The 25,197-nt window shown below is 51.8% G+C and overlaps 1 protein-coding gene across 16 annotated transcripts in view; it reads left to right on the top strand.

Moving 5' to 3' along the window:
* AFDN (afadin, adherens junction formation factor) overlaps window positions 1–17,504 on the top strand; it is a 1,598,291-nt gene extending 1,580,787 nt beyond the window's left edge. For 13 of the 16 annotated variants that reach the window (XM_085611910.1, XM_085611908.1, XM_085611904.1 and 10 more), the window contains one exon: window positions 15,186–17,501. In XM_085611910.1, coding sequence (XP_085468036.1) covers window positions 15,186–15,342 — 157 coding nt within the window. In that variant the 3' untranslated portion in view covers window positions 15,343–17,501. Of the gene's footprint in view, window positions 1–15,185 lie in introns of all 16 variants that reach the window. The other 3 variants (XM_085611917.1, XM_085611916.1, XM_085611915.1) reach the window with 1 other exon arrangement.
* Window positions 17,505–25,197: the final 7,693 nt, after the last annotated feature.

The raw sequence follows: 25,197 nt of genomic DNA, 5'->3' as shown, positions 1-25,197 counted from the left end.
CCCTCCCTTCCTTCCATTGCTATCCTCTGTTTATGGGTCATCTGACCTTGTCTTGCCTTTGTCCCTTGCGGGTGGTTGCCCTCTACGTTGGGGTGGCTTGGAGGTTTGTTGTCCCTGTCTGTCTGGGGACTGGTCCCATTCCTTGCTCAGGATAGGGGGGGTGGGTTGCCTACGTGTGCCATTACTTTTACGCATGCTCTTGCCTTGACACTACTCTGGTGGTATTGTTAGTCACTGTTTCTTTCCAGTTTTTCTGCTCTTCGCACACTGTTCCCATGCTTCCAGTTTTTTATCTGGTGATTCCGCATTGTGTTGCGGAAATGTTCTCTGAAGAAAACTGACGTGGGCGCGCCGGGGCGGGTCTTATGCGACCTCGCTGACATCACGTACGCGAACGACGCCTGGGCGGAGTCGCGTGATGTCGCCCCGGCGCGCAGGGATGGTGTGGCAAAAAAGTTTCCGGATCCAGTCTCACGCCTGGGGATAATTCTACGTGAAGGAATCTGCGACTAGAATCATCTCTACTAGATACATCGTTACCGAAGGTAAGTAACTCGTACGTTGGGAAGCTGCTCAAGCCCGACCCTTTTTCAGATGGGTGAGAGTCTCTGCAATCTCGAAATCGAAAATCTCTGCTTCTAGGCTTCACAGTTCCTCTCAGCTTGTGTGGGCATAGGGAGATCCCGAACAAAGCCCAACAGACCCTTCCCATCATCGGTAGCATAGGAGCTATACATGTCGCTCATGTGCGACGCCAGGACCCGAGCAAAGGCCTAGTGCGTCTCCACCAGAGTTCCATTACTATGCTTTAGACTATTTATCCACTGCTGCCCCTCATCTTGTCTCACAAGCCAGGCCAATAATTCTCTTCTTACCAATGGTATTAGAAATCACATGTCCCCATTTCACTGTCTTGTAGGCCTCCCATAGTTCTACCCCAGAGGACATTTACCCTCATTTTCATCAAAATACCTAGAAATCTCTTATCAATTGCCTAGTGCCCCAATCCATGAGCTCCCAGTTATCTAATCTCCATCCCCCTCTCCATGTCCCAACTGGCCCCTGGCCCGTCACCATCATTGGGAAGTGATCTGAGATTCCCCGAAGCAGATATTGTGCTTTCCCTCACCAACCAGTCTGGTGCCCGGGGTTTAACAGATCAATTCCTTCGGGTGTTTAATGCCAAGCTGTCTAGCAAAACCTAGTAAAGCTATTATCGTTTTGACAAAATGGAGTCGCCTTTATTTAATTGCCCATTGCCAATTCCCAGATTGAATAAATACAATGCCCACATATGAGAATGATGCTGTGAACTAAATATCTGAAAGAAACACGTTAGTTAGATTCCTTACCTTAGAATATCGTCAGGCTGGATCCGGAAAGATTTTTCGTCAGCAGTACCCTTGCACGTCGGTAGGCGTCGTCTGCGACTCCGTGATCGCCGGAATGACGTAGTCTGAGTACTTAGACGCCGCCCTCGCGCGCTGACGTCAGTTCTTCTTTTTTCCGCGCCTGTAAGCGCAGATCCGGGAAGAGCATATCCTTAGTCACTTTTTGACTAACTTTTTTGGACTATTTTGGTCTATTCTTTCGAGTCGACTTCGACTCCTGGTGCCGGTAGGGATGCCCGGGTTCAAGCCGTGGTACTCCTGTCACCGACTCATGTCGGTTACCGACCCCCACCATCGGTGTCACTACTGCCTTGGGGCCGACCACGATAACAAGTCGTGCCCCGACTGCCGGGCCTGGAACCTCGAAGGCTATGCGGGAGCGGTCCCGCAAGCTCCTCGAGATCTGGCAGTCAGCTCCGCGCCGCTCGAGGTCCCGGTCGAGGGACCGGTCGCGGAGCTGAAGTCATCACACTAGTCGGGTTAGAAGTCCTTGCATTCAGGTAAGTCGAGGCACAGTAAGAACAAGTCGAAGAAGCGACACCGCTCTTCTGACTCCCCTCGCCGGTCGCGCGACTCGGCTGAGGGTTCGGGTGCCACCACCGGTGCGGCTCCACCGGAGCCGCAGGAGTCGCGTCCAGCCCCATCCCTCCGGTCCCTTAGCCTCACGCGACTCCGGGCAAGATTCTGGACTTCCTCGTGGCCATGAGGAGTCTCGCTCCGCCGTCGAGGCCTACCTGCGCGCCTCCGGGCCCCGCAAGTCCGACTGGGGGGCCTAGCGAGCCGGCGGCTTCGGCCCCGGCGCCGTCGTCGACTTCGGTCCTGACGCCGCAGGTCCCTGTGGGATCCAGGCCTGGATCCCAGTCGATGCCGGTTGACCTTACGACCCCTCCTCCGGCGCCAACCCCTATGATGCCGCCCCCGGCTCTGTCTTCGGACGACGCCGTCCCTAGTTTCAGCTCTGGTCCAGCGTCGGAACTGCGCCGTCACCAGCGCCGATGGATGAGCATTTCATCTATAACCCGGCTCCGTCCTTTCTACCTGTATACCAGGAGACGGATGAAGGGGAGGACTGGGAGGGGTCTGAGGACCCTCTGGCACAGCAGTGCCAGTTAAGTCAGGACTGGGCAGATGAGCTGGGGGATGCCAGTGGTCTCTACACTTCGCCTGACACTGGCTTCATCTCTCCTCCTCCGTGGCTACGGAGAAGGTTGCGACTTATTCTGTGGTGCTGCGCAGGGCTGCCGAGGCCCTTCACCTGGTCCGCCTTCCCGTCCTCTCCTCCGGATCGGGAATCCAAAAGGTTGGAGCAGTTTGGGAAGAAACTGTTTTCCTCCCTCAGTTTGGGGTTGCAGTCCATTAATATCGCGTGCCTTTTGGACCGTTATACCCACTCCTTCTGGGATACGGTGGCGGACGTGCTGCCCCAGTGTCCGGAGGAGGCCAGGACATGGCTCGCCCAGGCTCTTGCTGAGGGGCAGGACGCTGCACAGTACTCCATTTGATGTGGACTAGACACCACGGACTCGCTGGGTAAAGCAATTGCGACGACTGTAGCGATTCGTCGTCACACCTAGCTGAGGTCCACGAAATTTTCAGGGGATGTCCAGAGCACCCTCATGGACATGCCCTTCGATGGCCATCACCTTTTTGGCGACAAAGCGGATAGCGCGCTGGAGCGCTTTAAGGACTCCAGGGCTACGGACCAGTCCTTGGGCCTCTCGGCCCCGCGCCCGCAAACTTCTGCTTTTCACCCCTTTCGTGGCCAAGGGAGGGGCACTCCCGCACGTTTGTCCAGCCGCAGGCCGCAGAACCAGCCTCAACGCAGTCACGGATGTGGATTCCACCGTGGCGGAGCAGGGGGACAGAGAGCCGGCCAGTCCACATCTGCTCCCGCAGCATCTGCCTCAAAGCCGTCCTAGTACGAGCTTTCAGGCCCATTCCACGCCAGTGGGAGGCAGAGTTCGCCATCACCTGCTCCACTGGAGTACCATCACTTCGGACAGATGGGTGCTGCAAATCGTCCGAAGGGGCTACTCCCTGCCCTTCGAGGCGTCCCCTCCAGCCATGCCACCGCAGTACCACCCCATGTCGGGGAATCACTTGCAACTTCTGCAGGAGGAAGTTACGGCCGTCTTGGCCAAGGGGGCCATCGAGCGCGTTTCTGGCCCAGAAATAGGATGGGGTTGTTACTCCCACTACTTTCTGGTTCCCAAGAAGGGCAAAGGGGGCCTATGCCCTATCCTGGACCTCAGGAGCATCAACGCCTTCCTCCGGAAGGAGAAGTTCAAGATGCTGACATTGGCTCAGGTTCTGCCTGCCCTAGAACTTGGAGACTGGATGGTAGCGTTGGACTTGCAGGACGCTTATTTCCACATCCCTGTCCTGCCGGCCCACCGGCGTTACCTGTGGTTCACGGTAGGCCACAAGCACTTTCAGTTTACCATGCTCCCCTCCGGCCTCACCAGTGTCCCTCGGGTGTTCACGAAAGTGATGGCGGTGGTCGCAGCTCATCTGCGCAGATTAGGGGTTCCAGTCTTCCCCTATCTCGATGACTGGTTGTTGAAGGCGGGCTCGCCCCAAGCAGTCGTCTCCCACCTCCAGACTACGGCCGACCTCCTGCATTTGCTGGGGTTCTCCATCAATGTGCCGAAGTTGCATCTGAGTCCCTCCCAGGAGCTCCTTTTGATCGGAGCGATTCTGGACTCGGCGCAGTTTCAGGTCTATCCTCCCTAACAGCGGGTTCGGAATATTCAGGCTCTGATTCCGATCTTTCAGCCTTTATCCCAAGTTTCGGTCAGAATGGTCCTACGGCTGCTGGGTCTGATGGCCTCCTGCATCCTGCTGGTACATCATGCCAGGTGGCGGATGCGGGCTCTGCAGTGAGACCTGAAGTTCCAGTGGGCTCAACATCGGGGCGACCTGTCCGACCACGTCCTGATCTCGGACGGCACTGTGAGACAGTTGCAGTGGTGGCTCATGGACCGCGATTGGGTCTGCGGCAGATCCCTTTCCCTACCCCAACCGGAGCACATAGTGGTGACGGATGCGTCCCTCCTGGGATGGGGGGGCCACATGGGAGAGGCGGAGATCAGAGGCCTCTGGTCTCCGGCAGAGTCCCGGCTACATATCAACCTATTGGAGCTGCGGGCGATCCGGCTTGCACTGAAGGCATTCCTTCCATCTGTCCGGGGAAGTGTAGTGCAGGTGTTCACGGACAACACCACTGCCATGTGGTATTGCAACAAACAGGGCGGGTGGGGTCGTGGACCCTTTGTCAGGAGGCTCTGCGCCTCTGGACATGGCTGGAACACCAGGGCATCACCCTGGTGGTTCAACACCTGGCGGGTTCTCTGAACGCCAGGTCGGACAAACTCAGCCGCCGGTGCATGATGGATCATGAATGGCGTCTGAACTCGGACGTGGCGCAAGGCCTCTTTCGGCAATGGGGAGAGCCTTGGTTAGATCTATTCGCCACCGAAGAGAAGGCGCAATGTCATCAGTTCTGCACGTTGAAATTTCCAAGGCGGCACTTGCTCGGAGACGCTTTTCTTCGCTAGTGGAGTTGCGGTCTGTTATACGCCTTTCCGCCTACACCACTACTGCCCAGAGTGCTGAAGAAGATCAGGCGCGTCAGGGCCAAGTCATCCTTGTGGCTCCGGATTGGGCACGAAGATACTGGTATCCCGAGCTACTCAGTCTATCAATCGATCCCCCGATTCGACTGCCTCTTCAGGAGGACCTTCTGTCGCAGCAGCAGGGGACGGTCCTCCACCCGAACCTGTCCAGCCTCCACCTCCATGCGTGGAGATTGAGCGGCAGCAGTTGATGCCATTTGACTTGCCTCCTGAAGTCTGTGATGTTATTCTGGCAGCCAGGCGTCCCTCCACTAAAACGGTATACGCCTGCAGGTGGAACAAATTTGTGGCATGGTGCACAGCAAAGGCTGTGGATCCCCATTCCGCCCCTCTTTCTGAGGTTCTCCTCTTTCTTCTTTCCCTGGCCCAGCAGGGCTCTGCTCTGGGCACCGTCAAGGGATATCTTTCAGCTGTGTCTGCCTTCTTACGGCTTCCTGATCAGCCTTCTCTTTTCAAGTCCCCTGTTGTTAATAGATTCTTAAAAGGCATTATTCACATGTTTCCTCCTGTCCCCTTTGTAATGCCTCAGTGGGATTCGAATCTGGTGTTAACCTGTCTGATGTGCGCTCATTTTGAGCCACTTCATAACTGTCCTCTTCGTCTTCTGACTCTTAAGACTGCTTTCCTGGTTGCCATCACCTCTGCCAGAAGAGTGAGTGAGCTCCAGGCTCTTTCATCTAAACCTCCTTTCCTTTCTGTCCATCCGGACAAGGTTGTTCTGAGGACTCGCCTTTCTTTTCTTCCTAAGGTAGTTACTGCCTTTCACATCGGGCAGTCTGTTACCTTGCCCACCTTCTTTCCGCCTCCGCATCCCTCGAACGAGGAAGAGAGGCTCCACCGTCTGGACCCAAAACGTGCGCTCTCCTAATATCTGGACCGCACCAAACAGTTCCGGGTGGATGACCAACTCTTCGTTGGCTACGTGGGCGCTAAGAAGGGGCGGGCAGTGCACAAGCGGACCATCTCTCGGTGGGTCGTTTTGTGCATTAAGGCCTGTTATTCCTTGGCTAAGAAGGATCCTCCTGTGGGGTTGAGGGCCCATTACACTCGGGCCACAGCGGCTACTACTGCCTTGGGACGGGGAGTCCCTCTGCAGGATATTTGTCAGGCAGCAACGTGGGCCTCGTTGCACACGTTTGCCAAGCATTACTGCCTGGACAGCCAAACCCGGAGAGATGGCTTCTTTGGCCGTTCAGTTCTTCAGGACTTCCTGGTGTGATCTTGGTTCGCAGACCCACCACCGGGGTTGGTATTGCTGGGGTATCTATTCTAAGGTAAGGAATCTAACTAACGTGTTTCTTTCAGATGAACAAGTTACTTACCTTCGGTAACGATATATCTGTATGAAACATTAGTTAGTTAGATTCCTTACCGCCCCACCCATCCTCCCTGTTCTGCGAACTGATATCTAGGGTTAAGGTCATCTCTTTCAGGGCCCTAGTTTCATGGCACCAGTGTCGGTTTCTTGCATGGCTCTGCGTTCCTGGCGCGGAAAGCTATGTACAGAACTGATGTCAGCACGCGAGGGCGGCGTCTAAGTACTCCGACGTCATCCCGGCTATCACGACGCTGACGGCGGACGCGGAGTCGCAGACGACGCCTACCGACGCGCAAGGGTACTGCTGACGAAAAATCTTTCCGGATCCAGCCTGACACCTGGCGATATTCTAGGGTAATTAATCTAACTAACTAATGTTTCTTACAGATATATCGTTACCGAAGGTAAGTAACTTGTTCTTTAGAACCCTCAATGAAGATGTCACGACAGCGGTTGGCCTTCTTCCCAATCTTCATGGCAAAGATTTTGCTAATGTTAATTTTTAGCCCAAGGTTTTGCATGAACTGGGCAAATTTGTCAACTAGACGCTGGAGGCCAATAGGAGTACGGGCCATTAATACTGCATCATCGGCGTAAAAAAGAGCTGGTAGGTCCGCACGTTTGCTTGCCAGTATGTAGCCTACACTATTAAGATAGAGATTAAACAGGCAGGTGGCCAGTACGCATCCCTGGCGTACCCTTCTTCCTATTTTAAATGGCCCAGTACAATTGCCATTGAGGCCATAGCGGACTCTACCACTGCCCTGGGCGTACAGATCTTTGAGAAAGTTCACAATAGTGGAGTCAATGCCTATGTTAGCCATGATTGACCATACCTTCTCATGAGCCACAAAATCAAACCAGTTGCCACCTTTTATATGCACATATTTACCAATTAGTAGATCTAAATTAATGGCTTGATTTCCCTCCCTGCTGACACCCTTGGTGGATAATCCAGACTTCACTCCAGGAATGGAAGGGGGCGCGTTTGTGCACTGGCGGAGGGCGGGATGCAGAGCTCTGTGACATCTGTACAATACGGAGGGGGTCGTCCCCTTCACGTGCTTACGACAAGAATATGCATTGCCGGAAACCGAGAGGTTACGATACTTGCAGGTTCGCCACTGGGTGTTGCACCCTCAGGTGCGAGAAACGGCGGATAGACGACTCCTCCCTTACGAACGCTGGCTTTTAACGCGCACGTCTGACGCTAAGCTCATAAGTGATCTTTATCAGTTCCTCCAAGTGCCCTCTTCGCACTTCTATAATCCAGGAAGGGAGCGCTGGGAGAGGGAGTTGGGTAGGTCCCTGAGTCATGAAGAATGGGAACAGGTAGCTTACAGAGCTAGACACTCGGCATATCACACAGGCCTTACCGAAACTTTGACTAAAGTCTCAACATATTGGTACTATACTCCGGAACGCATACACGCTATGGACAGTAGTAAAGAGGCCACCTGTTGGAGGGGATGCGGGCAGGTGGGAACGTTGACACATATCCTGTGGGATTGCCCCCTTCTTGCCACTTACTGGAAAGAGGTGATAGACGATGTAGACTCCCATTTTAACACTGAGTTGCCGCGCTTCCCAGCTTATGTCCTACTGGGTCTTCCAAACGGACTGATGTACCCCTTAAAATCCCGCAGACGCAGGCAGATAGCCATAGCGCTGGGGTCGGCCATTCAGAATATTCTTGTACACTGGCGTTCACCCACACCCCCCACGGTCACGGGCTGGCTGCATAGACTGTGGCATGTGCTAGGTATGGAGAAAATGTCGTTGACAGTGGCAGGTGACGCGGAGAAGTTTAACGACATGTGGCAACCATTCCAGTCCCTACTGGTCACGGAATTTAGAGAGCTGACCTGCCCGAGATACCTATGACTCCTGCGGCTTACTACACAGGCAGACTCAGCCTCTTGACAGGGCTTGATAGGAGGCACTTGGGAGAGGAACATGGGGACTAACGAGATTACTCGGAGCCGCGCACTGGACTGGGGGGGGGGGGGGGGAGTTCAGGGACAGGGGGGACTCGGGAGTGGGGAAGGGGAGAGGGAGGGGGGTGTTGGGATAGGAATTTGTTTCTTCTCTCCAAGTATCGAAACGGATTGACGTCCTACTGGACGAGTCTTAGTTGCAGAACCTGCTGCATGGAGTGGAACCTTGATCGCCAAGTCGTGGCACTCTCCCCGGTGGGTGCCCTAAGGTTCCGATGGCACATGAAATACTCAATAACGGGTTTAAACCTGCAGGACGGTTTCCTAACACTAGCCTCCTACAGACAGGGGCATTTTTCAACTCCCTTCAGTATGAGACGCGGCCGGCCCCGAGGGGTTGTAGGCGACATGCTGTGTTAAAAATGACCTGCCCACAGGGCCCAGATGGGGTTGGTGATATGCTGTCCTCCATGTGCAGTACCACGCCGGCCCGCAGGGTTGTAGGCAGGAGCTGCTGATGCCGTTGACGATACTTTGTTAATACTAATAAAAAAGATTTAAACATAAATTAATGGCCTGCTCTACAGTTCCAAGCCCAACCCTAAAAGTGTACTGTAGGTCCGAGAGGATATTGTTTGTTTCTGGAATCGTCCTAAAAGAATACGACCAGCCACCTTTACCAAACAATCCAAAAGAGAAATTGGCCTGTATTGCGCTGGGTTGTTACGGTCACCCTTCTTGAATATAGGGACAATAAGCGACTCAGGCCAGGTGGATAAAAAACCTTGTCCCTGACAGGCTCTGATAAGGGCCAAGATCAGGATGGGGCCCCAGAGATCAGTGTTAGGTCAGTAGGGATCCCATCAGGCCCCGGGGCTTTACCCCCCCCTTACTTGTTTTCAGTGCCAGAACAACTTTGTCCACGGAAAATTCTGGATATCTCAAGTTGTTTAAAGGTCCAATAGAATTGGAAACGTTGGTTAGAGGCGCGGGCCCAGTCGGAAGAGAAACAATAGGGGGGATTACAATGTCTTCTTTAAGAGAATACAAATTAGTAAAAGGTTCTATCCATGCGGCCTCTGTGATGGCTATCTCTGCTCGAGGGCAGTCTGTGGAATTAGGGGAATACTGCTGTCCCTGTGCAAGAGCGGACTCAGTAATCCAAAATTCCACAGCCCTGCAAGCGCAAGACAAGAACACTGCCTTCTGCCTCATTGTAGTGCAGAAAAAGAGAGAACTAGTCATTCCCCGCCATGTATAGGCTGCCCACCTGCTGTGATTGGTAGCGACACAGCCACATGACTTTGCTCAGAGCAGTGAGTTACATACACACCTTAAGAGCCACTGTCAAAGAGAATGCCACACGCTGCCTATCTCCTCGGAGGGAGAGACTGACCCCTCCAGCAAAGAGAAGGGAGTCAAGTCCCAAGTAGCACAGCAAGACACCAAAGCAGCACAGCAAGACACCAAAGCAGCAAGCCTGCGAAATGCAGAAGGCTGCGAGAGACACAGCCATGACTGGTGCTGAGTGCACTACATACCCCCCAGTGGCTGTAGATCACTACAGCAGCAGCAAAGAGCCCCCAAGAAGCGCTACGCCACAGAGCATAAGAAAACACGCACCTAGCATGAAGAGGAGAGCATTATAAGCTGAGCATTGCAAGCCTCAGGTAGCAAGAAGCCACTACCGCAAAAAAGAAGAGCAAGCATGCCAAGCCACAGAAGAGGGCACCCATGAAGGAGGACGAAGAGCGCAAAGTCAGAGGTGCGCAGGCAGCCTCACCAGCAAACTTGACAACACAGGTAGGCGCCCGGGAGAGAGCGAAATCTCTACAGAGATGAATCAATGCTGAAGGCAACAGGGAGAGCCTCCACAACTCCACCCCCCAGCGAACCCCGGCCGTGGGCCAAAGACGGCACAGTGAGTCATCCCTCACCTCACGAGGAAGTCGCCAGTGGATCAAGACAGGCAAGAGGAGATTCGCACACTCTATGTGGTAAGCTGCCACATCAGCATGTGCTCCAAAGTCATGCGACGCATGGCTGGACGCCACATCACGCAGCAAGAAGTAGCATGTCACACGAAGTGAGCAACCCTGCCAAGCATGCCTGAACGCAGGCAGGCGCAAGCTCCACGACGGAGCAGGTTTGAGGCACAAGCACAATGCCCTTGAGCGAAGAATGTGACCTGCCATCCTGGTAGAAGAGCACTTTGAAAATCCCTGAGATGGGGATGGGGCATGTGAGAGGTCCACGAGGAGGAGAAACCAGTCCTACGGACATGACAGAATTGAGATGTCTATGTAGCGCAAACATGAAACATGTGGCATGATGCCATATCAGAGTGAGGAGCCTGGTCGTAAGTAAGGAAGAGTGTGGCAGGATGCAAAGTCGCGACAGAGGAGAAGAGCATGGCAGGACACCACTTCGCGAAGGAGGAGAGAGTGGCACAATGCCACAGGGTGGACAACCACCACAGGTGCACAAGAGAAACAGGAGAAGAGCAATAGGACAGTGGATTTGTGCCAGCACTGAAGGTGTTCATCAAAACAAGTCAGCCACTGTGGTGCAGAAATGTCACTGGAGACAGCTCCGCAGGAGAACCAACCTTAAGCCGCTAGCACGGGGGATCTGCGTCCAGTCACCTGTGACCAGCTGCTTGGCATCGACGGCATCATGACTAGCAAGTGTACCTATGAAAAGACAACCGCAAATGGCCATGAAGTCCCTCTAGTCCTCCTCATCCAAAGATATCGCCTCAAGCACGATATCACCACCTGTCGGCCAAACTTAAGAAGGCAATCGTCCTCATTACCCAGGTGCATCACCAGAAACACCTAAGGAGCATCGCACCACCAGAGTGGATCCGAACGCCTGAGACATCCGGACACCAATGAGCTATTCCTGGTGCCGTTGGAGGCTAGCCACCTAGGAACCGTCTGTGTTCTCCTGTAAACCTGAGGCCTGCTGAGCAAGTGCATACTTGAACATTGGACTATCCACCCTTGGGGTTGTAAGAGGCTTGGTCATGGTCCTGTTAGGAGTTCCGCAGCAACCCCTCATCCCGGCCTAAGAGAAGCCCCGCACAGCACACGGTCACGTGACAAACCCAGGGCAAGGGCCTCAAGGGAATTCCGGGGAGAGGGGAATCCCAACACGAGAAATGTGTCTGCATCAGCTCCACGACAGGCACTGGGAAACCGAGTTCGCGGACGCAGACTGGTCACCCAAAGACCATCTAATGATGTCATGTGAACCAGAGTCCTGACGGCAAGAGCACACAGACTCTGAGACACCACCCTTTGTGGCTTCATGAGGGACTTGGCTGTGGTCCTGTTGGCAGTTCCTCAGCGACACCTTCGCGTGGCCTACGAGAGGCCTGCACAGTCCACACGGTCCCTAGCAGCCCGGCAGGAAGGCCCTCGGGAGAGAGGGGAGTCCAGGCAGAAGAGGGCACTCTGAAGCTGCTCTACCAGTTGGCACTGGTAAGCATCTTTGCCTCCAAGGAAGGCCCTCATCCACTAAGGTCATCCTCAGTATTTGCAGGTTTGCGGTCCACTGGAGCCTGAGTGCCTTCAAGAAGATCTCCACAGTGGACTCCACCACCGCTCCAGATGCACCTCTATTTGAACTGTGTAAATAAGACTCCAACACCGCAAGACCAGGCTGGTCTGAACTACGTCGCCGAAGTGGACTAAAGCCTCTGTGCGATCCAGTGCTCCAGCACTGCCTGGCTGATGGCCTGAAGAGACTCACTGGTGCTGTCTATTGTTTTTTGTTTTTCCCCTAGGTTGAACTATTGTTTGTTTCTATATCAGTAGGGTTTGGGAGGGACGTAGAGTCCTGCTGGATATGGTCTAGTGTTTGCCTTGTGCTGTAACCCCACTCTACACCCACCCATCACAGGCGTCACCGTTCAGGTGACCCTGATAATAAAAAGGGCTGGGCTCACGTGCCCTGGGCCAGTTACCAGTACCCTACTACTGTGTCTGTGTCTTACTCATCATCATATGGGCCTAGTGCCCACGACACCACTTCCGCAACACCTACTCTCTCTGCCAAATTTCCGATGGTCGGCCTGTAGCATCCTCACCTCCTGGGTGACTGTCGATCTTGAGCTCCAGAGTGGATTTGGTATCCCTAATTGCCACCAAGATAGCCATTGTCTGTGCCCCCAGACTTCAGTCAGTCTCATCTAGGGGACAATCCCCCATGACATCCAACATGCGCCTGGTTCCTCTTGGCATTCCTGTTTGCCACTTTCGCTCAGTACATGGTGTGGCCACCTTGCTCCTTTCTCTAGGCACTGGCCATCAGGGAGAGTACCACTGTCCAGAGATCCGGCCCTAGGGACTCTTCAACCGGACTCCAGTAGACGTTACTCTTCCCTTAATAACCTGACTCGCATCAGCTGATGGGGCAGTGCAGACCATGACCACTCCACGACAGGCACACCGCAGAACACCCAAACACCCCCCGAACAAGCCCTGCAGCCAGCCACACATCCCGGCGGGCCGCAGCCAGCACCCTAGCCACGCTCACTGGGGTAGCAACAAGAGGGGGCACACAGCAGCTTCGGCGAAGCGCCCCAGTTACCGCTACCAGGGATGATCTCCCCGGCCCCCATCGTCGCCTGGATGTCACTCGCCAGCAGCCTGCTCCAGGTTACTCCGGGGGAGGCCTCTCCCCTCACTGTAGCAGTGCGTCAGATCGACAGCGCGCCATCTTCGCCAATGCCTCTGTCGAGGAAAGGTGGGGCGTCCGCTGGCTGCACGCCTGCACAAACTGCTACTTTTCCTTCAAGTCTTCAGGTGCCAGCCACGCCGGCCACCCTGCTGTCACCGGGGCTGCACTCGCCCCCTGCCTTCTATAGGCACACATGCCTTCGAATGCCGCACCAAATACTCCAGGCACCGTTACCCGAGACTAGGAACTAGCGCGGCCGGGCCAGCTGCCAGTGGCGGCAGGTCCATTAGGGCACCGCCCTACTGCTTTCTCGCAGCGCCAGAAGAAGAAAATAAAATGGTATTTAAAATACCATTTTTTTTCCTGCTTCTCGCGCTGCGAGAAAGCAGACGTCAGGGGTATGCCTGGTTCGGGGGAGGCGGGACTCACGTGGGAGGGTATGCCTGTTTGGGGGCGGGCGTGTGGGCTGGCCAGGTAGGAGTGGCTTGCACCACTACAAGTGCCCAGACTGCTTGGTCGGCCCTGGGGGCCGACCAAAGCAGTCATGCGTTCTCTACATTTTCTCTATGTAGGCTGCATGCAGCCTACATAGAGAAAATGGCGTCCCTACTGGTGCCCGGCTGGGCGCTGCCCCGGACTCAGCGCCAATCACAACGCTGCCATTGCAGCGTTGTGATTGGCTTTACAGGAGGGGAGGGAGCAGCATGCAAGTTCCTGTGTTCGGAAGCAGCATGGACGGCGCGGGACCGGCCAAGCAGCAGAGGCAGACCCGGTCAGGTAAGTTAACTTTTCAATGAAAAGTTTTCATTTTCTTTTTACATCCCCCCCCCCCTCCCCTGCAACACCCGCGTGACACCCCCCTCCGATTTCTTCCCCCCCACCCCCGCGAATATTAAGTGCCGCGACCGGGAAGTGCCGCGAATCGGAGAATTATATGCATATTGTAACTCTCGCATGAAACATTTGAGTGAGCAATGTCATTTTATTTCATTTTTGAGGCGGGCTGCGGGGTCAGTCCTCTTAGCTTTTGCTTAATCGTACACATTGATTTCAAATGTTACATCTTTTTCCAGGATTCTGCTGATGTAGTAGGTTGCAGATCGATTGGTCAGTAGTTTCCGATGTCTCTGGGATATGATGGAGATGTTTTTCATAAGTGATAGTGTGTTAAAGTTGGTCATTACGGATACTCAGGAATCAGACAGGACAATAAAGCTTTGAAAAGAACAGAGGAAGCAAGCGTGCGAGTGGAAAGCAGATAGCTCCCTGCGTAGAAAGGAAGCGACTCTAAGCACGGCGGGACACGAGTTTGAGAGACAGAGAGTAGAGCGGTCACCCAAAAAGGAGCTCAGAAGGAAGGTAAAGAAGGCGAAGGTGGCAAATAGGAGTAGAAAGGAAAGTGGGCGAGAAAGGAAATGAGATGGTGAGAGAGATGCACATGGCAGAGAAATGGTTGCATCATACATCTGAGCCCCACACCATCATGGGCATTGTCTCTTGGTTGTCACCTCTTTCTCAAATTTGCTTAAAAATGCACCATTTGCCCACTATTTAGGTGCTTCGGGCTCACTGGCTTAGCTCGCTCGCTGCTGTACAGTACTACAATTGTTTTACGCCCTGCCACTTTCAAATGTCACCAGCCGCCACTGCCAGCTGCACTCCCCAGTGGCCCTGCATGCCCGTCTCACTTCGTCCTCTACGGACTTCCTGGCCAGTCCCCTGTAGCTGTACAGCTGAGCGTCGGCTCTCCCTCCTGCAGTCTTACTAATCTTCGCAGCTGCCGCCTTGGATCGGCAGGCGGCATGTGCTGCGGCTCTTTCTGCTAACGGGGGGCCTCTCGGGCAGGAAGACCCTCCACTCTGGTGCCTCCCCGGGCTCGGAAGCCCCTCGGGAGGATCTGGGTCCCGTAGCGCCCCCCATTCAACCATATCTTTTGAAGTTTTGAAGACGGTCTCGCTTAACAAGGATCTTATTTGGATCGATCCTGTAACTTGAAAACTATTGAAAATCCTTGCAGCAAACCATTGACAGAAAAATACCTTTATTGTAAGAAAAAGGCCAGATATGATAATACGCTTTGTCAAACCAGTACAACCTTACCAAATGCTCTTTGGAACTGTGCCTTAAAAATTCGTTTGATAAATGTAGTTGTGTAGTGTGGTTTGATGTACAACAGACCATGTCTTGATATGTCTTATTTTTGTTCTTTTTTATGCAGCCAAGATGCTGATTTGTCGGCGGTGGGTGGAGCACCTCCTGAAAACATGACGTTCAAGGAACGCCAGCGTCTTTTTTCCCAGGGCCAGGACGTATCCAACAAAGTAAAGGCTTCTAGAAAGTTAATGGAACTGGAAAACGAGCTCAACACAAAATAAGGAGCACAGAACAACTAAGGGCACCTTACGAACTTTTTGTGATATACTTTAAATTAATCGAATGGGGGAGGGATGGGCGAGGCAGAAAGTGTAAAGGGAGGAGTATATTTTTTTTGTAAAGAGTAATTTTATGATACTTTTATTTCTAAGACTGTTAATTCAGATTTATTAAACCACGCATTAGCAGGACAGCAGATTGCTTACTTTTCCAGGGGCTTGCGGTTTGTACAACAAAAGCACTGTAAAATATATTTTAATTATCTAAATCACATGATGGCTATCTGTAAAAAAACATTTCTCATCTTTTTCTTATCTGAAATGTACAGTTTTCTTTGGGCTAGTCTAAGAAGCACATCAGATGAGGTGCTTCCTGGACTGTTGAAGGCCAGAATATAAACTTTGAACTTCCTAAGTGGGGACAATGCACGGAAACTGTTTAAATGATTCTGTGATGGTGGGTGTAAGGGGGCTAGTTAAATAACCATTTGATTCATAACATTGCATATGCCATTTGCACCATTTGAAAAACACTGTTGTTGTCTTATTGACGGAGTCAAGGTGTTGAGTACATTTATGATTGCTTCTTGATTTTGCCACGTATGTTCTTAAAAAGAGACCCTGGACAGTTACTTAAATAATGTTTCATGCTATCTACAAACACTGGAATTTGATGGCTGGACAAAGAGGACATAATTTGCAGAACGCAAAGCCTTATTACTAAACCCAGCACAAAGGAGGGAATTGTACTACGATTGAGTGGAATGCTGCTGTAGTTTTGTCTTTTTATTTCTTTTCCATATAAATGATTTTAATCAACACTTAGACCATGAAATCACGGCAAATAAGCTATATCAAGACCATTTTGGGTGGGGTCAAGAAGTCAGTGGAAGAAGAAAAGTCTGAAAACAAAGGCAAGAACTAGCAATTTTGTAACCTGTAATGTTTCATCTTCCGAAAGAGCATGTCCACAACACACTTGCTTTGTGACTCTTAAATAGTAAATGGTGTTTTTATCCAGCATGAAAGCTTATGCCGTGATACGAGTGACTCGAGAGGTTCATGATGGTTACAGTGGGATAACAGTGACTGCTGCTCTGATTCTACTGTAGAAAGAGAGGGAAGTTTGAAGGTCGTTCTGCACAACTATAGTAAAGTTTTTAAATTAACTTAACTATAAGAAAAGGTAAACTGGCTTCGTTTTTTGACCCATTTATCCTAGTTGCCCAGTCACGACCTCTGGCGAATGAGCTGCTGCTTAGTTTATAGAGTACTTTTCTAATCTATGTGTTTGCGAATGAGAGGAAGCTCTAGACATTTCAGACTGTATATTTGTCTCTTACGGGAGGGAGCCTTATTTACTGAGTTATGTTTTGGTTTCTGCCTGTAACTGCATTTTTCATTATGTGCCTGTGGTTGATTTTGTGCCTAAGTACATCACCACAGACTTTGTTTCTCATCGTGTGGCGTTTAAAACAAAATATATCATTATTCCAACGTTTTTTACTATTTGAGAAAACCTTGACAATGAGTTTAGATCATTTTTCTACCGAATATGTCATACAAATATCCACACATACACCTGCATACGTATACAGAAGTACTCGTTACTGTGTACGCATTTCCAAATACAGGTGGTAGATACTGAAAATCTTACAGAGAAAGCCATCTTTAATACAAATTGTATAATAAATCAATGCAATACTCACAAAAATTTAAGCTAAACGCATGATTTCACATCATAGTGATTAATTTTAAACTCTGAAGTACATTTATGCAAAACAGATTTCATGAAGAACATGCATGCTTCCTCTGCTCCTAATCAGAAGGGATAGCAGATAATTCTCAAATTATCTGCAGAATACTAGCATCCTCGTAAACACATTGGTATTTTATTTTAATCGCAAGGCTTCAGTACATGCTTAAACACTATTGTGAGGATGAATTGTTGTTCTTTTGCTGCTAGCATCCATCGAGTAGGAGGCAATGTTGAATCAAAGTGCAAAATTTTGTTGGATATGGCCAGTTGGCTAAATTTGGAAATGCGGACACGTGTTTTTCATTATTGTTTTTGGACAGACATCAGACTGCTGTACTTTTCCATTTCTACTGTATTTCACTTGCAACATATTTTTAATAAACTTTGTATGTATTTAAGCCTATTTACCCTCTGGACATTCTGGAATAATTCTTTTATGGATAGCAAATGTTGACGTTGTCCTTTATGGGTCTTTTTGCAGTTGTCTGTCTCTATGAGACCGTTTTCAGTTCACTGGATTTATTTCTTTTGTTCCTGCTAGAATCCCTCAGTTGTCGGCTAGTTAACCTGTATGAGAAGTCCTGCATATCTAATGGCAATAGACTGACAGCAGTAAAAGGTCAACCTAATGAAGGTGGCTGTTTCTAAGAAAAGAGCGGACTTCTGCAACCTATTCTAGTTGAGATGTCATGTGTCCAAAAGAATGTTAAGAAGGTGGGATCAAAAATAAAGGTGTGGGAATTCCTCCTTTTAGAATTTGTACCCTCACACACCCTTGCGGGTGTTGTGCTTCATCATCGGGCGTTGCTCCTCGTGGGGGTGGCAGTGCAGTCCCCCACAGGCCCCACAAGAGGGCTCTTTGTCGGAGCTCTTTTATAGGAGGTGCCACAGTTGTGCATGGGGGTGTGTGGGCCTTGTGTAAAGTGTGTGTATGAGGATAAAATTACCTAACCGGTACCCCAACACAATTTTATTAAAGGGTCCGGAAGGTAAATTAAAATGAGGGCTGGAGCTATCCTAAATAGCAAATATTTAGGGGGGGATAAGTATGCTCCCGCTGCTGTCAGTATGTGAAAGTCATGTGAAAGTGCAGTGGGGTCAACATGTATCTGAAAGAAACACGTTCGTTAGATTCCTTACCTTAGAATATCCCCAGGCGTCCGGCTGGATCCGGAAAGATTTTTCGTCAGCAGTACCCCTGCGCGTCGGTAGGCGTCGTCTACGCGTCAGTTGTCGGTGTCGTGATCGCCGGGATGACATCGTCGGAGTACTTAGATGCCGCCCTCGCGCGCTGACGTCGGTTCTTGTTTTGTCCGCGCCAGCAAGCGCAGATCCGGGAAGAGCGTACCCTTAGTCATTTTTTGACTAACTTTTTGGACATTTTGTCTATCTTTTTCGAGTCGACTTCGACTCCTGGTGCCGGTAGGGATGCCCGGGTTCAAGTCGTGTGACGTCTGTCACTGACTGATGTCGGTTACCGACCCCCACCATCGGTGTCTCTACTGTCTTGGGGCCGACCACGATGACAAGTCGTGCCCCGACTGCCGGGTCTTGACGTTGAAAGCTAGGCGGGAGCAGTCCCGCAAGCTCCTCGAGATCCGGCAGTCGGCTCCACGCCGCTCGAGGTCCCGGTCAAGGAGGAAGTCGAGGGACTGGTCGCAGAGCCGCAGTCATCACCGCTCGTCGGGATCCAAGTCCTCGCACTCAGGTAAGTCGAGGCATGGCAAAAAGAAGTCGAAGAAGCAACATCGCTCTTCTGACTCCCCTCGCCGGTCGCGCGACTCGGCCGAGCGTTTGGGTGGCACCACCCATGCGCCACCGCCGCAGGAGTAGCATCCGGCCCCACACCCTCCGGTCCCTGGGCTTCATGCGACTCTGAGCGAGATTCGAGACTTCCTCGTGGCCATGAGGACTCTCTTCCCGCCGTCGAGGCCGGTCGGCGCGCCTCCAGGCCCTGCAAGTCAGACTGGGGGTCCTTGCGAGCCGGCGGCTTCGGTCCCGGCGCCGTCGTCGACTTCGGTCCCGACGGCGCAGGCCCCTGTGGGATCCAGGCCTGGATCCTGGTCGACTCCAGTTGACCTCATGACTCCTCCGCTGGTGCCGAACCCCATGGTGTCACTCCCAGCGCCGTCCTCGGACGACACCGTCCCTGGTTTCAGTCCGGGTCCGGCGTCGGAGCGGTGCCGCTCGGCGCCGTCTCTGACGTCTATGGTTGAGCCTTTCGCCTATGACCCGGCTCTGTCATTTCTGCCTGATTACCAGGACACGGAAGAAGGGGAGGACTGGGAGGGGTCTGAGGACCCTCTGGCACAGCAGTGCCAGTTAAGTCAGGACTGGGCAGATGAGCTGGTGGAGGCCAGTGGTCTAGACACTTCACCTGACACTGGTTTCGTCTCTCCTCCTTCCGTGGCTATGGAAGTGGGTGCTACTTATGCTGTGGTGCTGGGCAAGGCAGCCACGGCCTTGCACCTGGAGCTCCCTGCAGCGGCCGTGAGGACTAACCTCCTCACTGAGGTGCTTCAACCGCCAGTAAGCTCTTCGGAGCCTCTGCTGCAGTTTAATGAGGCCCTCACCGACGTTCTGATGGGCATTTGGTCCAAGCCCTCCACAGTCTCTCCTGTGGATCGGAACGTGGCCCGGCGCACCCGCCCAGCTCTGGGCAACCCCTGCTTTCTGTCCGTACACCCCACCCCTGAGAGTCTGGTTATCCAGGCCTCCACGTCCCAAATCGCCTTCCCGTCCGCACCTCCGGACCGGGAATCCAAAAGGATGGAAGAGTTTGGCAAGAAACAGTTTTTCTCTCTGTCTTGGGTTGCGGTCCATTAATACCACATAACTTTTGGACCATTACACCCACTCTCTCTGGGATACAGTGGCGGACGTGCTGCCCCAGTGTCCAGAGGAGGCCAGGACACGGTGCGCCCAGGCTCTTGCTGAGGGGCGTGATGCAGCACGGTATTCCATTAGATGTGGACTTGACACCACGAACTCGCTGGGCACAGCAATTGCAACGACGGTGGCGATTCGTCGTCACGCCTGGCTGAGGTCCACAAACTTTTCAGGGGATGTCCAGAGCACTCTCATGGACATACCCTTTGATGGCCACCACCTTTTTGGCGACAAAGCAGATAGCGTGCTGGAGCGCTTTAAGGACTCCAGGGCTACGGCCAAGTCCTTGGGTCTGTCAACCCAGCACCAGCAAACTTCTGCTTTTCACCCCTTTCGTGGCCAAGGAAGGGGCACCCCCGCACGTTCGTCCAGCCACAGGCCGCAGAACCAGCCTCAACGCGGTTGCGGACGTGGATTCCGCCGTCGCGGAGCAGGGAGACAGAGAGCCGCTTCCGCAGCATCTGCCTCAAAACCTTCTTAGTCCAAGCTTTCAGGCCCATTCCACGCCAGTGGGAGGCAGAGTTCGCCATCACCTGCTCCACTGGCGTACCATCACTTCGGACAGGTGGGTACTGCAAATTGTCCGAAGAGGGCTACTCCCTCTCCTTCAAGGTGTCCCCTCCAGCCTTGCCACCGCAGTACCACCGCATGTCGGGGAATCACTTGCAACTTCCGCAGTTTGAAGTTACGGCCCTCTTGGCCAAGGGGACCATCGAGTGCGTTCCTGGCCCAGAAGTAGGACGAGGTTGTTACTCCCACTACTTTCTGGTTCCCAAGAAGAGCAAAGGGGGCCTACGCCCTATCTTGGATCTCAGGAGCGTCAGCACCTTCCTCCGGAAGGAGAAGTTCAAGATGCGGACATTGGCTCAGGTTCTGGCTGCCCTAGACCCTGGAGACTGGATGGTAGCGTTGAACTTGCAGGACGCTTATTTCCACATCCCTGTCCTGCCGGCCCACAAGCACCTAGTTTACCGTGCTCCCCTTTGGCCTCACCAGTGGCCCTCGGGTGTTCACGAAAGTGATGGCGGTGGTCGCAGCTCATCTGCGCAGATTAGGGGTTCTAGTCTTCCCCCTATCTCGACGACTGGTTGTTGAAGGCGGGCTCGCCCTGAACAGTCGTCTCCCACCTCCAGACTACGGCCGACCTCCTGCATTCGCTGGGGTTCTCCATCAACGTGCCAAAGTCACATCTGAGTCCCTCCCAGAAGCTCCTCTTCATCGGAGCAGTTCTGGACTCGGCGCAGTTTCGGGTCTATCCTCCCGAACAGCGGGTTTGGGATATTCAGGCTCTGATTCCGATCTTTCAGCCTTTATCCCGAGTTTCGGTCAGGATGGCGCTACGGCTGCTGGGTCTGATGGCCTCCTGCATCCTGCTGGTATATCACGCCAGGTGGCGAATGCGTGCTCTGCAGTGGGACCTGAGGTTCCAGTGGGCTCAACATCAGGGCAACCTGTCCGACCACATCCTGATCTCGGAGGGCACTGCAAGACAGTTGCAGTGGTGGCTCATGGACCGCGATTGGGTCTGTGGCAGATCGCTCTCCCTACCCCAACCGGAGCACGTAGTGGTGACGGATGCATCCCTCCTGGGATGGGGGGGGCTACATGGCAGAGGGGAGATCAGAGGCCTCTGGTCTCCGGCGGAGTCCCCGCTCCATTTCAACCTATTGGAGCTGCGGGTGATCCAGCTTGCACTGAAGGCATTCCTTCCCTCTGTCTGGGGAAGTGTACTGCAGGTGTTGACGGACAACACCACCGGCATGTGGTATTGCAACAAACAGGGCGGGGTCGTGGACCCTTTGTCAGGAGGCTCTGCGCCTCTGGACATGGCTGGAACATCAGGGCATCACCCTGGTGGTTCAACACCTGGCAGGCTCTCTGAACGCCAGGGCGGACGAACTCAGCCGCCGGTGCGTGATGCATCGCGAGTGGCGTCTGAACTTGGACGTGACGCAAGGTCTCTTTCGGCAGGGAAGAGAGCCTTGGTTAGATCTGTTCGCCACCGAAGAGAACGCGCAATGTCATCAGTTCTGCGCGTTGGAATTTCCAAGGCGGCACTCTCTCAGAGACGCTTTTCGTCACGAGTGGAGTTGCGGTCTGTTGTACGCCTTTCCGCCTATACCACTTCTGCCCAGAGTGCTGAAGAAGATCAGGCACGACCAGGCTCAAGTCATCCTTGTGGCTCCGGATTGGGCACGAAGATACTGGTATCCTGAGCTACTCAGTCTGTCAATCGATCTCCCGATTCGACTTCCTCTTCAGGAGGACCTTCTGTCGCAGCAGCATGGGGCGGTCCTCCACCCGAACCTGTCCAGCCTCCACCTCCATGTGTGGGGATTGAGCGGCGGCAGTTGATGCCATTTGACTTGCCTCCTGAAGTCTGTGATCTCATTCTGGCAGCCAGGCGTCCCTCCACTAAAACGGTATATGCCTGCAGGTGGAACAAATTTGTGGCATGGTGCACAGCAAAGGCTGTGAATCCCCTTTCCGCCCCTCTTTCTTAGGTTCTCCTCTTTCTTCTTTCCCTGGCCCAGCAGGGCTCTGCTCTGGGCACCATCCAGGGATATCTTTCAGCTGTTTCAGCCTTCTTGAGGCTTCCTGATCAGCCTTCTCTTTTCAAGTCCCCTGTTGTGAATAGATTCTTGAATGGCATTGCTCACATGTTTCCTCCTGTTCCCTTTGTAATGCCTCAGTGGGACTTGAATCTGGTGTTAACTTATCTGATGTGTGCTCCCTTTGAGCCACTTAATAACTGTCCTCTTCGTCTTCTGACTCTCAAGACTGCTTTCCTGGTTAACATCACCTCTGCCAGGAGAGTGAGTGAGCTCCAGGCTATTTCTTCTAAATCTCCTTTCCTCTCTGTCCATCAGGACAAGGTTGTTCTGAGGACTCTCCCTTCTTTTTTTCCTAAGGTGGTTACTGCCTTTCACAACGGGCAGTCCGTTACCTTATCCAACCTCTTTTCGCCTCCGCATCCCTCGAAAGAGGGAGAGGCTCCACCGTCTGGACCCAAAACGTGCGCTCTCCTTTTATCTGGATCGCACAAAACAGTTCCGGGTGGACGACCAACTCTTTGTTGGCTACGTGGGAGCTAAGAAGGGGCGGACAGTGCACAAGCGAACCATCTCTCGTTGGGTCGTTTTGTGCATTACGGTCTGTTATTCCTTGGCTAAGAAGGATCCTCCTGTAGGGCTGAGGGCGCATTCCACTCGGGCCACAGCGGCTACTACTGCCTTGGGACGGGGAGTCCCTCTGCAGGACATTTGTCAGGCAGCTACGTGGGCCTCGCTGCACACGTTTGCCGAGCATTACTGTCTGGACAGCCAAATCCGGAGAGACGGCTTCTTTGGCCGTTCCGTTCTCCAGGACTTCCAATGTGTGATCTTGGTTCGCAGACCCACCACCGGGGTTGGTATTGCTGGGGTATCTATTCTAAGGTAAGGAATCTAACTAACGTGTTTCTTTCAGATGAACAAGTTACTTACCTTCGGTAATGATATATCTGTAAGAAACATTAGTTAGATTCCTTACCGCCCCACCCATCCTCCCCATTCAGCGAACCGATATCTAGGGTTAAGGTCATCCCTTTCAGGGCCCTAGTTTCATGGCACCAGTGTCGGTTTCTTGCATGGCTCTGCGTTCCTGTTGCAGAAAGCTATGTACAGAACTGACGTCAGCGCGCGAGGGCGGCGTCTAAGTACTCCAACATCATCCCGGCGATCACGAAGCTGACGACGGACGCGGAGCCGAAGACGACGCCTACCGACGCGCAGGGGTACTGCTGACAAAAAATCTTTCCGGATCAAGCCTGATGCCTGGGGATATTCCAAGGTAAGGAATCTAACTAACTAATGTTTCTTACAAATATATCGTTACCGAAGGTAAGTAACTTGTTCTTCGCGCATATAGCGGGTTCCTAATGGATCCTCAGTGCACTTCGTCAGGACCGTGAACAAAGTGATGTAAAAAAGTGGGAGTCAGGAAAAGAAACCCTGTACTACCTTCATACCGTAGTCAAAAAAGAAAGACCTCCCTTGGATCTGTATATATCGACAATCACTCAAACACTCAAGTCTTAAATTAGCAGGGTGAGATTCGGCATCAGCAAAGCAAACAAACTATTTGATCATAAATTTATTCAAGTTAATCACATATATCCCACAGAATGTAAGAAGTTATACACATACATTAAAAAACAATTGTTCAAATTTAAAAAAAAAAAAAACATAAAGGATAAAAGATCAATAAAACTTCTTTATATGATTCAATAACACATAATGTAGCAAAACATCAACAATATTAATCAATATTCATACACAAAAAAAATTGGGAAAAAGAGAAAAGAACAGGACAGTTGTTCCTGCTCAAAAAAGGAAATCGCCTAATCAAAAATTAATCAGTTGTGACCACAATGAAATTTAATCACATTACACATGTCACAAAACCCTTGTTATCACAGATTTTATCCGATTTCCTTCTACTAGAGCATCGACGCGTTTCGGTAGACCACAATTTATAGCCAACACCTTCCTCAGGATTATTTGCAGATCCCAATTTATTTATATTAAAATCTGAAAAAAATGTACAACAGACTGGTATGAGTAACTCCCCAAGTAATTTATTTGAGACAATATTTGATATACTTCAATGACCCTAACTCATCCCATGCTATAGCGGATATAAGGCAAACACACATTCATTCATTCACACAACACTCTGTAAACGCAAATACTATTTATCAGTAAGTGAGATTTAAAAAACTCAAAATTCCACAGGGATACATTCATTAAGCTACTCGTTCATGATATTATGGACTAAGCGGCTATAGGAGGCTATCCTCTCTTGCTTAATAGGTCAGTGTCTTTGATATTTATTACATAATGGTTTTTCTAGTTCGTAAACTCACAATTACGTAACCAATGAATCACGGTTCTTTTTATCAAAACTTGCACCGCTACTCGGCACATAGGCTGCAACAACACTCTATTTAAATGAGATATCTTAAGAGCAGCATTACCCTATATGCAAAAGGTTAGGTTGATTATACACTACATATCGTTTATAGGTATTTATGAATATTACCTCATATATTCCTTAAGCTTGCTTAGATCGTAGCACCTCAAAGATAATGTTCCGTCGGTAACCTCATGGAAATAAGTATCATGAGGGTATGTTACCTAGTAAAAATTACAAAAAATATATATTGTACA

The sequence above is a fragment of the Triturus cristatus genome, chromosome 6, assembly GCF_964204655.1.
Source record: "Triturus cristatus chromosome 6, aTriCri1.1, whole genome shotgun sequence".
In the NCBI taxonomy this organism is placed as follows: Eukaryota; Metazoa; Chordata; class Amphibia; order Caudata; family Salamandridae; genus Triturus; species Triturus cristatus.
Note: the sequence above shows the minus strand (reverse complement) of the source record. Positions and strands in the feature narration are given on the sequence as shown.